General features: G+C 44.5%; 1 protein-coding gene across 1 annotated transcript in view; it reads right to left on the bottom strand.

The window, feature by feature from the left end:
* MELTF (melanotransferrin) overlaps positions 1–13096 on the bottom strand; it is an 87365-nt gene that overhangs the window by 9643 nt on the left and 64626 nt on the right. The window contains exons 11-14 of the mRNA XM_083177622.1: positions 11388–11582; positions 7899–8055; positions 3254–3318; positions 582–766 (exon numbers count right to left, since the gene is read on the bottom strand). Of these exons, the coding sequence (XP_083033748.1) occupies positions 582–766; positions 3254–3318; positions 7899–8055; positions 11388–11582 (602 nt within the window). The remainder of the gene's footprint in view (positions 1–581; positions 767–3253; positions 3319–7898; positions 8056–11387; positions 11583–13096) is intronic.

The raw sequence follows: 13096 nt of genomic DNA, 5'->3' as shown, positions 1-13096 counted from the left end.
TTTTTATTTATTTATTCAATTCATTGTGAAGATCATCCAATTTTATTAAGTTTTTCTTTTTAAAGGTACAGCGCTGCTTACTCTTTGTTTTTTCTTTTTTGTAGTTGCCTGTTCTATATGAATTCTTGTGCAGTACCCAAAGATCCAAACAATCGTAGCTGCTGAAATGTGTATTGCTACACCCTGACCCAACCTGTCCACTTTCTATAATGTGATTATATCAGTCACTGGTCTTCAAAACTAGATCTCCTTCAGCAACAGTCATATTCTCACAATTTGAAGTAACTTAAATCACTTGATTACAGTCATCATTGAAAACACACAAGTCCCAGAGGCGGAACTACCATTGGTGCAGCAGGTGCATTGCACCGGGGCCCATAAGGACTAAGGGGCCCACTGCTGCCAACCACTGCTGTGTGGCATATTGTGAACTTAGGTTGGACTGGAGGTGGGAGGCCTAAATTATATTTTTGCACCTGGGCCAACCACTCACAAGTTCTGCCACTGACAAGTCCACTTAACAAATAGTGAATGGTTTCAAGAGTTGTTGTTCATAAATTGATTATGCTGACAGAAGTTACCTGTGCCTTGTCCAGTAGGCCGAATAATGCATGTATATTAGTATCTGGATGAACCATAACGGCATGGGCGGGAACCTGTGCCCAGTTACAGTCCGCATACTGAGTCACTTCTGCTCTGGCACCATTTGGACATAGAAGCTGGAAGTCACTAGATTTTAAATTATTTGCCCAATCCTGGGCGTTGCCTAAAGAACACAAAAAACCACACAGGTCACATGTGTACAGTACTATCTTTACAGTGATTGCCTGCTATTGATAAAGTGGCTACATACATTACAATCTGTTCATTCAGTCTGATTCTCTTGTGGATTTTTTAAAGTATCAACAAATGCAGGTGTGACGATAATTTCAATGTGATATCAATAATTGGAGTTACAGTTGCTTTAAATATATTTACTGCCATTAATTATAATAATATAGTTGCACCCAAATGCTGTAATTATACTTACCTCTCCAGTTACCAAAAGGGGCAGCCAGCGTAACAAAAAGAAATCACAGCAGCCATTTTCCCAGTGATTTGCGGATGCGTAGTATACAAATATGGGAGCCACACCAACATCCACCCCAAACACTAAAAAATATTGCCGGCCAGGTCTAAACGGCAGCTGGAGTCCCACCTCTATAGCCCTGATAAGTAAACCCTGGTACAAAGCCAGCTGCCAGAGCCCATAGCGCAGCTGCCAGAGAGGAGGAAGCCCACACCTGTCATACATTGAGCATATACCACAAATTTATTCCTGTTCTGCCAAATTTCAATTCTAATGTGCATGAAACAAATCATGAATCAAAGGTTTATTTTCTTATCTTGTATTAACTTACTGTAGGCTTTATGTAGACATACTGTACCAAAAACTCAATTGATTATTTGTGTGTGACAATTGTATATTGATGTGATTAAAAGATATGCAATTGCTTATTCCAAAACAATAAAAAGTGCATTTGTGGCCTAATACGGAATCTTGCTGTTGTGAGGGAACCAGGTGCAGCCATTATATTTATTTGGTGTTAGGGGCATACTGGTTTATGTCATACTTGCCTACTTTTGAAAACTAGTTTCAGAATTTGGCACAGCGCCCCATTGAGGGGGCGTGTCATGCTCAGTGGCGTAACGACATTTTGGGCGCCCCCCCGCCGTTAAAGGGAGGGCGCCCAGCCACTCACCCGCCGCTCCCCCAGGTAGCCGTCAATGCGGCTGGGGGGACGGACGCTGCGGGGGACGGACGCTGCGGGGGACACAGAGGCGGCAATTACTTACAGCTGAGCCGGGCAGGGGGAGCCGGGAGCTCTCACAGTCATTACGGAAGAAAAAAAAAAAGCCCATACAATGAATGGGCAGCCTGTGATTGGCTGAGCGCTCTCTCAGCCAGTCAGCAATTGGCTGAGAGAGCGCTCAGCAGCCAATCACAGGCTGCCCATTCATTGTATGGGCTTTTTTTTTTCTTCTTCAGTACAGAGTCAGACAGCTCCCGGCTCCCCCTGCCCGGCTCAGCTGTAAGTAATTGCCGCAGCTGTGTCCCCCGCAGCGTCCGTCCCCCCAGCCGCCTCGCAGCGTCCCCCCCACCTGTACAGGTAAAGACTGGGGATGGTGCGGCGGGCGGCGGGGTGTAATGTAACTATAGCACTGCAGCCCCCGGCGCCCGCACATGCATAGCGCCCCCCCGCGGTCGCGGGGGCTGCGGTGCTATAGTTACGCCCCTGGTCATGCTCCTCCCAAAGGCATGTCTAGTTCCATATATGGAGAGATTGTGAAAAGCGATTGTGAACGTGGCACCTAGAAGCGTGGGTGTGTACTGCTATATCTGAGGGGAATCTTGTAAAATTACATATATACAAATGTAGATGAGCCCCAAAGCAGTTAGTAAGAGATAATACACTTGTTAAAGTGCTGGGAAATGATGCTGATGATTTAATGTGATATCTATCTCTCATTCCTTTTCCCCCCCAAAAATGTAACAGTTTAATGTGGGATAGGTGAAAAGAGGGAGATTGCTAGACCAATGAGGAAGAGAGGGAGATTGCTGCTATTTCAGGGAGTCTCCTGCAGAATGCAGGAGGGTAGGCAGCTATGGTGTAACAGTGTAATGTGGGCTAGGTGAGATGAGGGAGATTGCTAGACTAATGAGGGAGAGAGGGAGATTGCTGCTATTTCAGGGAGTCTCCTGCAGAATGCAGGAGGGTAGGCAACTATGGTTTTTGTATGTATTGTTCTCTTTCTTATAGTTATAAAACATGTGGTTGCAGTTTATCAGTATACTTCCTGGTAGATCTGTAGAAAGCCAATGCATGTACAATACCACTGGAGTGCTGAATGAAACGTTTTATTAGTATTGTATTGTATTTTTAATATCACAAAATATTGGTAAAATAGTTATTTTAACTGTGTCTTTTCAAGAATATAATGATTCATTCATTTGTATGTACAGTATGTTATTGTTTGGAGTGAATGGATTGCATTAATGTGTAAGACATTAATGACACTAAAAGTAAAAGTTTAACTAGATAATTTATGTGATGAGTGGAAAGTCAAGGGGGACAGGAGCGTAGTGACCCCGGCAGCAAATAATACATTATTTTTCTAGGAATGTCAACTAGAGTTTTCCCTCTACTGTTCTAAGAATAACAAATGTTTTAGGTTTTACACAAAATGTATAAAAATATACTGAGATAAATACCATCAGAATTTTCAAACACCGTTGTGTGCTTCACAAACGCCACCTCTCCTTTCTCTACTAAACACCTGCAATAACACACAGAGAATATTCATTTTCAGAGAGTGCTATGAGAGGAAACATTAAGTAAGCACATAGTGGAGAATATTAGATTGGTCATCTATTTGCCTAGGTGTTCCTGCAGCATTATGGGAGGCTGCTGTGTCAGGAAAACAGAGCATCTCATTATGTGGAATGTCTGAAGCACAACACATAATCATTACCATAGTACGTTGGTTTATATTGATTATGTGCACAACTGCCCATTATTTATCACAGTGGCACCCATCCATAAACAGGATCCCAGTTCTGGCACCACACAAGATGTAGTTTGAAGAGAGGGAGAATTGGATGTTTTAATGTTAGTTGTGCCACAAGGTAAGGGGGAGGGGGGTATTTATATGGCTCTAGTGGTTATCATAGATTAACTTTGGTATCATAGTTGAACTTTTGTGCGACATTAAATATTGGCACCTAGACATTACCAGTTTGTGGGGGTGTCCAATTTATTGTGCCCGACAGAGCTATAATTGGTTGCAACCTTACACTGTGCTGTAATCAACCCAACAGCAGATAATTAGCTGATCAACCTAACTGTGTTACGAATTTGGATGTGAACCCACAGCTGTGACCATTGTTTAGGTTGGCCACAGCGAACCCTACTCTGTCTCTGTTAGTCTCCCCTGAAGGATGGCTGGTACCTGCAACAAATAGGACTTTGCCTATAATAGCCACGTTTGAAGTCGCAAATTAGGTCCGCCCCAACTCTGGTGCCATCAGGTCTTAAGCAGGGACAAGGGGGGTTATTTTGGTTCACTCCTTTTGGCAAATTCCTTCTTAAATGGACAAAACCATTTGCACTGCAGGGGGGCAGATGTAACATGTGCAGAGATAATTATATTTGGGTGAGTTACTTTGTTTCTGTGCAGGTAAAATACTGACTGCTTTATTTTTACACTGCAATATAGATCTTACTTTGAAATAAAACCCCACCCAAATCTAACTCTCTCTTGTAACATCTACTCCACCTGCAGTGCACATTGTTTTGCCCATTTGAGAAGGAATTTGCCAGAAGGAGTGAACCAGAATAACCCCCAAGGTACTAGTGATCTTTAAAGGAAATAGGCCAAAAAAGGTGAAACTTGCTAAAGGGGTGTGCCTGAATAAGCAACTAACTACCAGCACCAGGACAACCTCAGCGGCAATAGAATAACGCAGCAAAATAGGAGTGACCTCATCACCAACCAAGGGTGACCCAGTCACAAATACAAAATACACTACAAGATGCACAATATACGGCACACAAAAACACAGCAAATTACACAAAGAGATGGTCATTTCTGTATCCAGAAAGTCACCCTGCTAGGGTGAAAAAAAAAAGTAGCGCAGACCTGTGGCAATCCTCTGGATATCCCAGAGGGAAGGCTGCAGGAATATCAAACTCTGTCCACAAAGTAACTGTCAAACAGGTAATGAAAGAAATAATACCAGGGCTCTAAGTGGAGCACTTATGGTGTCCCAGTACCGGGACTGCAAGCAGGCTGGAATTTCCAGGAACAGGTGGAACAAAACGCTGATGTCGGAAACAGGAACCAAGAGGAAGGCAGGTGACTACCACAAAGTTAAAACTATCACTGGCGGATCTGTGCTGGATTGAATTCCTTAAAAGGGCTCAAGTAACCAATCACTTGCAGAAAATCCCGCCAGCTCCCTGGACCTAATTAGTGCAGTTCCGGTAACCGCCAGGAATGGTCGTCCACCAGCCGGGTGCCATTGGGGCGGAAACAATGCAGCGTCCCTGGTTGCCAGGCAACTGTCTCCAGGATGTGAACACCAGGGAGCACACATGCCGGGTGGTCTGCTTAGTGTACTTTCTTACTTCCAAAACCTTCTGGCTGCACAATATATTTAGTGCATACATGAGCAAATTCAGGGTTGGGAGCAAAGCAAACACAAGCAAATAATGTTCCACCTTTCCAAACCTATGTTGCTCTGCAGATGGGGCAGATCTTAATTGTAGTACAAAAATAATTGTAACGCTATATGCCCAGCATATATGGGATGCATGCCATAGCGGTCAGAATTTACCCTGCATGGGAAAAAAAATATGCATTTGCAACACTTGCACTACAGCATGGTTTGTTCCAGACTGTAATGGTGTGTACACACGGTAGATGTACCTTAAGATCCTATCCACGATCTGGTCAGATAGGATCGTGGATATCATCCGATTTGCATCCTATCTTGACTATATAGTGCAGATCTGCACTATATAGACAAGGCAGCCAAGACTTTCTGGCTTCTGATACGTGAACGCGCATCGGGATCGGATCGGGATCGCAAGGGTTAATACCCTTGCGATCTGCATCCGATGTTGATCCGATGCCGATCCGATGTTGACTATATCGTCAACATCGGAAAGGAAATCGGACCGTGTGTGCACAGCATTAGAGTTAGAAAAGTGTTTGAATGTCTTGGTTGATATGGAAATGTGCAAATGATGTAAATACAGTTAGCTATAATGTTGTGGCAAGTGCCACCAAGAATAGGCAGGCAGGAATTTTTAACCTGGGCCCTGGTAGGGGAGAGGGTATAATCACCTTATTCTGAGAATTAGTTCACCCCCTCCACCACCTCCCCAGTAACATCTTCCGAAACATCACTGATAAGTTGGCTATGGTCGAGGAGGATGGACCCGCTAACCGGAGCAAGCATGGTAATATGCAGCCGTGTGTCTTGCCCCAACTCAAATACACACACCACCGAAGCTGACCAGCAACTTTTTGTGAGCCTTGCAAATTATTTTCTATTTGTATAAAACATTTTGTGGGGGACATGGGAACTACACCCCCATTTATACCTAGGCCTGCTGTTGCTCTCTATGGCTCTGTTTATGGCTGCTATTGTGATCTCTTTAAATTGTAGCTTCCTATGGATTTTCTGTGCAATGTCAAATCCTCCCAACTAGAAAATCTGGATATATTAGGCCAGTGGTCGCCAACCCGTCGTTCGCGAACTACCGGTAGCTCGCCTGAGCGAAACAGGTGGCTCGACCACTACTCCCTGCCCGGAGCCAACTTGTGGTGCTATACCCGCCGCCGACTTGCGACGCTATGGCCGTCTCTGCCTTGCCCCGCTACAGCTGCCGCCTATCCCCGCCGTAGTCCTTGTTCCGGGAACCAGAGGAGATAGGCGCTAGAAGTCATATTTGACCTCTAGCGTCTGACAAGGAGCACCGTGCTAAGCGCTCCCGGCACTTCTGGGTAACGCTGCAGCGCTGTGTTCCCAGCGCTGTGTTCCCTGTCAGATGTTCCCTGTCAGATGCAAAGTCAAATATGACTTCTAGCATGGTGTGGAGGAAGAACGGACGGACTCTTTAAGCCAGCTGGGGATGATGGAGCTGAGCTCCAAACGCTGCAGCAGCCAGCAGCGAAGAGTTTGTTATGGAGAAAATTATTATGGTGCAACTGCCCACTAGGCCCATGTGAAGACAGGCATAGTGGAGGGGCAAGCAGTGACCCCCTTGTCAATGAGCATTAACCCCTTGCAACAAAAATTAACCCCTGGAAGAAAGCAGGTGATATACATATTTTTATTAGAAGCCTTACTGTGGGACATTGTGTGCAGAATCTTGTGTCAGGGGCATGATAGCGGGAAAAATGGGGGACGTGGCCTCGCAGGAGTACCACGGTAGTAGGTCATCCCCCCTAATTTTGGACACGTGCCTTTGGCAAGCGCAGATGTCTCCTCTCCTCTGCCTCCAATGTTGGGCGGTATGTATGTGGCATATTGGACATTGCAGTGTGTGGCATAATGTGTCAGGGGCATTACAGTGTGTGGCATAAGTGTAAAGGGCATTTTTGGTTATTATGCAGGTTTTTATTTTTATTTTATTTTAGTAACTCTTCAGGTGGTTTATTTTGTCGCGAGTAGCTCTCGCACCAAAAAAGGTTGGAGACCACTGTATTAGGCTATGCCATGGTACTGTATGTCCAGACAGGCCTGATATTCTGTCAAAGCTCTGTACATTATGGTACCTTCGGAACACAACTGGAATGTTGCATGAAGACTGGGATTGTTGCCATATGAGATGTGTCTGCCAGAGGGGGCTTGGTACACTAAAACTGAAAATTTGATGCCAGCATTTTATCTGAAATAGCTGCTATACAATATGCTTACATAACATTAACGGCAGTGTCCGGTTTACTTTTGCTAATGTATATTAAATGCAATATTTCAAGACTGCTATTTCTACTGCATTGCATTGCATTTTGCAAAGGCTCTTAGCAATTTAATCTTTCAACTCATTAATAATGTAGGTCCTGATCTGTATGATCTTCAATATCCTCACTATCAGCCAATGTCTATTTTAAGTATATTTGTATTCAGTATGCTAGCTTTCAGCACTGCTGCACCATATGACATTCCATCGGTCTGAATCTGTCAAGGTAATGTCTTGACATGTGCTAGAGTGGCGGTCACATTTTTATCCAAGTTTATTACTAGGTGATGGAATGTCTTGTTTTCCTAAAAACAAACCCCCAAAAATACAAAAAAGGCCTATTATATATATGTAATCAATAATCAATATTTTTATTTTTTCCTTTACCTAAATGCTCCTGAATAGCCATAAAATTCTTCTTTAGTGCTGTTTTCACATCTGCCATTTCCAGAACCATCACCATGACAGAGATTGCAGAGTTTGGATGAGAACCCTTTTTGGTTTGCCCCTGGCACGCAGCTTTCAGAGAAAAACTCACTAACAGCTATGATGCAAAAAAGACAATACATTGTTTATTAGTCACTATGCATTATAATGAATAATATAAAATCAGAAAATATAGTACATAATATATAATCAAGTAACATTAACTTGCCTATTGTCCTGGCATGTCTGGGTGACTGCCCAATTTGTTCTCACGGGTAAATAGGTGAGTAGACAAACTCCAAAAATGTGAATGACATCATCATGCCTCTACCCCATACAGTGTAATGTGATGCTGGGTGGGGTGGGGGGAAGGGTGGTGCGGGGTCAGGTGTATTACTTGATTTATAGTGTGGCTCCTTCACCTGGATCTTCGCAGGGCACAATTAATTAAAAAGTAATTAAATATTAAAAAAAATATATTAAATTAAGTATTAAGTAAATTATGTTTATATTTCCATCCTTAGGGTCAGTTCCAGGATTTGCTACTGTTTGTCCACATATGTTATGATTGGCAGCCACAAGCACTGGTTTTGCCTGTTATATTGATCATAAATAATTTGAATTGGTCCTGGTTCACCAACCCAAGGCACCCCTGCAAGTGTCCTGAAGCACCCCTGCCACCGCACACAGTTTGGGAACCACTGCATTAGGCTTTGATATGCAACACATATTTTTAGGAAAAGTTAATTTGTGACATCTTCAAATATGTGCATACGATGTCTTGTGCTCGTCATTTAATATACTATACAGGTGCTACTGAATGAAGAATTAATTAACTGATTTAAAAGGATATAACTAAAGGAAGACATTTAGAAGTAATGCCTCTTTCAGACCGCACATATTACCCGAAATTTTGCCGTTTTTTTTACCGTTTCAAAACGGTCATAGTTGCAGTCTGAAAGGCCCACAGTGAATTTACCGTTTCCCAAAAAAACGGAATTTGGAAATGGTAAAAAAGCAGCCACTAGTGAGCACAAGCTGGTCCAGCACTGTGCATATCTAATGAGCGGGACCCGCTCTGTGCAGTGAATATTTAATGAGCGGGTCCCCGGCCCCTGCATATGGGATAAGTGGGACCCATTTTAAGAAACGTTTTAAATACCAGGTCTAAGCAGGTTTTGCGGTGTGAAAGCAGCATAAGTGGATGCATGCAAGTACATTTATGTGCATACAGTATGTTCAGTGGTGTCACTGTGGGTGGGGACATATATTGCAGCACTGTGTACTTCGCATGTGCGCCAAAGGCATGGCCTTCAGTCAGTGAAGACACAACCCCTGATGTGTGACATTCTCATCAACACTGGGGGGCTTGTCCAGTGCTCTGGCGGTTGTTCGGCAGCCCCCAGCCTCTCTCCGATCTCCCCATACAGTGTAGCTACTCAATGACACCATCCGTGGGGTGACATTTAGCAGAGCAGCTTTAGTGATGCCACTGCATATATTCATTCAGATGCATCCAGCTTTAAAACAGATATATAGCAGATGCAAAAGTATGTATACATACTGTACGTCTGAAGGTATCACAGATATGGGTCGTGACAATTTTAGTAGAAAATGTTAAAGTTGCATTACCCTATTTTTGCACAATAGTGCATCTAGGAGGGTGGTTAAATAAAGAAGGCAACAATATGTCATAGATATACATATAATCAATAGTATGGCCTTGGTATGGGTTGGTGCTGACGGTCAGAATACTGACACCAGCATCCCAACTGCCTAAAATCGAGGCGCTCAACTACATTACCCCTGCCCCCTGAATTGTAATCCTAACCCCCTCCCCCCGCTTAACCCTAACACCCTGCAGATCTAACCCTAACCCTCCCTACTTAAGCTTCTGGCTATTGGCAATAAGGAGTCGGCATTCTAACAAGTGATGGTATTCTGTCACGGGTATTCTGACTGCCAGGATGCTGGCCATCGGGTTGCTACATCTACATGCCCTTGGTACAGCTTATTTTACCTACATAATCCCTATACTTTTCTAAGCATTTGTCCTAATGGAACACCAATGCATATATAATGGTATAGAATAAATAAATGCAATGGCTCACTGAACTTCACCATCACCTGTGAATCACCTTCCACCCATGTGCTTCCTCCAATGAGATGGAACTTCCCTTCAGTGTGGCACAAGTTGCTAACTCTAGTGGGCATGTTTGGGCAGCTGGATTGCTCATCTTGAATGTCTGTTCTGTTGTTATAAGACCCAAATCTGTTTCCATGACATGATGTTATCACCGTACACCATGACAGGTTGGCAATGAATTTCAGCTGCTAATGTGCTGTATAGATGCAGAAATATGATCACACTATGCCCCTATATGTTCCCCAATGTTTCCGCCAGACCCGCCACCTTACACCTGAAATTCAGTCAGCTTAATTGATATGAGGTGCAGTCTAATGGCCGTGAGGGGAAGCAGTGGTCTACCTGATCTGGCCTGGTGAGAAATTGGAATGAAACGGAGAACATTACACATGTGAGTAGACGTCTTACCTTACTTACGGAACCACTCCTGTACATTGGTGCAAAGGTGCAGTTAGACAGTATACAGTTTTGTTATTTTGAAGCCTGGCTTGTTGGCTAAAGGTGCCTATACATGGTGCGATGAACTCCGTGCTTAAAAAGTGCCCATACGTGGTGCGTTGAACTCCGTGCTTTTAGTACTAGATTGTATGCTTTTTGTACTAGATGCTATGCAATGTGCTACAGCACCATGCTTTTTGTACTAGCTACAATGCAAACTAAAAGCAAGGACTGCACAGACTTTCTGTGCGATGGGATGTGCACGGGAGCACGCACGGGAGCGCGCATCTCATCACACTGCCCTGTTGCACCATGTATGGGCACCTTTAGTACTAAATTGCATTGTACAGATGCTGGCGCCTCCCCTGCAGGTCCCATCTTGGCAGGGGATGGCGCTGGCGTCGCCAGCCGCCATCCCCCGCCAGCGCCATGGCGATGGTGAGAAGGGGACGCGCGCGCATGAGAGGCGCGCGCGTCCCCTTCCGACGGCGCTTCCATTCGTTTCCCCGGGTCCCCGCCGGCTTGCCGGCGGTAACCCGGGGTCCCCGCCGCCTGCCCGCATCCCCCCCTAACCCCCCCTAACCCTGTCCGTCTCCCTGAGGCGGAGACGGACAGGGTTTCCGTCGCGCTAGTACAAAATATATACAATGTGCTACAGCGGCATGCTTTTTGTACTAGATACGGTGCAATCTAGTACTAAAAGCATGGGCTGCACAGACTTTATGTGCTGTGCGATGGGATGTGTGCGGGAGCGAGCATCGCACCTGAAAAACGCACCGTGTATGAGCACCTTAAAAGGTTCAAGCTGGGTGAATACCAACAGCTGATGACCATGAATGGCAGTACCCTACCCCCCACACACTCACCATTGGCAATATTACACCCATCTGGTCTGATGACGCCTTTTCTAGTCAGGTAACCTATAGGAATATTCCAGCCGGCTGTGCGCATATAGCCAGTGTGACAGGATTTTCTGCCCTTCAGCTCATTTATGGTAAATGCATCAAAAGGGTTTTTACGGACCACAGCCACAGCATAATAATTATCAGATGAATTGCTTCCTGGAAAAATGAAGAGAACCGTAAATTAGATAAACCTGTTATGAAAGTCAATCAACATAGTCAGTGGTCACCATGCTTTGTAAATGGGTTAAAGTTCAGCATCTGAATGGACCCTATCAACCATAAAAACTAAAATAATAGACCATACAGTATGTATGTTTAATGTATTGCATTTATTTTACTTAAATTGGATTACCTGAATAAATTTGCTGTGAGCATGTGCACAGAGATACTGTACATGCTATTTGGAGATCTACAATCTATCTGATTCCATATCTACACAATGTATGGGAACTGAGGTAAGACTGGTGAGACAGCCAGTATACGGTATATAAAGCAGCAATTAGATTAAAGGCAATACTGCCGACCTGGTTTTCCTTTAGAGAAATTGGCTCCATAAATCTTATGACTATCTCACACAGATTTGACCTGTTTAACACAAATCGCTGCCTATTACATATGGCCCCTATAAATGAACACGTGTGAAATACCATTCCACGGAATGTATAAGTTAAGGCATAACTTAGCTTGTTGATTCTGCTGGATAACTGGATTTGTGCTACGCTTTGCCTATGTCTACCGGCAAACTTCTACCCTCCTTCCTCCCCTGTGCCTCCGTTTTCTACAAGTGGGAGAATAAGATTTTGAAAGCCATTGCTTTCAGAATATCTAAAGAAAACATTGGTTTGAGAGTAGCCTAACTGATTGTGCCTCATTCATAATGAAATATACAGTAATTAGAAAGAACATTCTCCCATCAGGTAGATGCCTCAGGTCCATCCCTGCCAAGTCGTCAAGAACCACAAAAAGCTTCTTCCCGACAGCTATTCAGCTATTGAACAATGTACTGTAAGGGGATGCAGTTAATATCCCGGCGGTCGGGATCCCGGCGTTCAGAATCCGGACGCCGGAATCCCGACCGCCGAAATGCCGACACATTCTCCCTCCTGGGGTGTCCACGACACCCCTGGAGGGAGAATAAATTAGTGTGCCGAGCGTAGCAAAGCACCGGGCCCGCTGCGTGGCGAGCGCAGCGAGCCCGCAAGGGGGGGCGATCCACGTCCCCCCCTTGTCGGCATTTCGGCTGTCGGGATTCCGGTGTCGGGATTCTGTACGCCGGGATCCCGACCGCCGGGATTCAATACTGAATCCACTGTAAGATGCTGCTAATCTACACACCTGACTGCTCTGTCTGACCATGCAAATCATAACATGTGAATTGTCTTTTGTATGCGCAACTGATGCAATGTATGTATGTCCTGTTATCCTTCTTGTACCATGTTTGAAGCTGCACTGTATCCACACAAAAATCCTAGTATACGAGAGTATACATGGCCAATAAAGTGATTCTGATTCTGATCTGCCAGTAAAAGCCAGAAGTTATTGCTGAAAATACCATGAGTATTGTCAATCAGGGAGAGATGTTCACAGCCATGTACTTTAACTATGAGACGCAATGGATTAAAAGGTCAGTCTATTCTGACCGTGACGTGTACGGAGAAAGGGCCGGGGGG

This window comes from Crinia signifera, chromosome 3 (genome assembly GCF_055691185.1).
Source record: "Crinia signifera chromosome 3, ASM5569118v1, whole genome shotgun sequence".
In the NCBI taxonomy this organism is placed as follows: Eukaryota; Metazoa; Chordata; class Amphibia; order Anura; family Myobatrachidae; genus Crinia; species Crinia signifera.
Note: the sequence above shows the minus strand (reverse complement) of the source record. Positions and strands in the feature narration are given on the sequence as shown.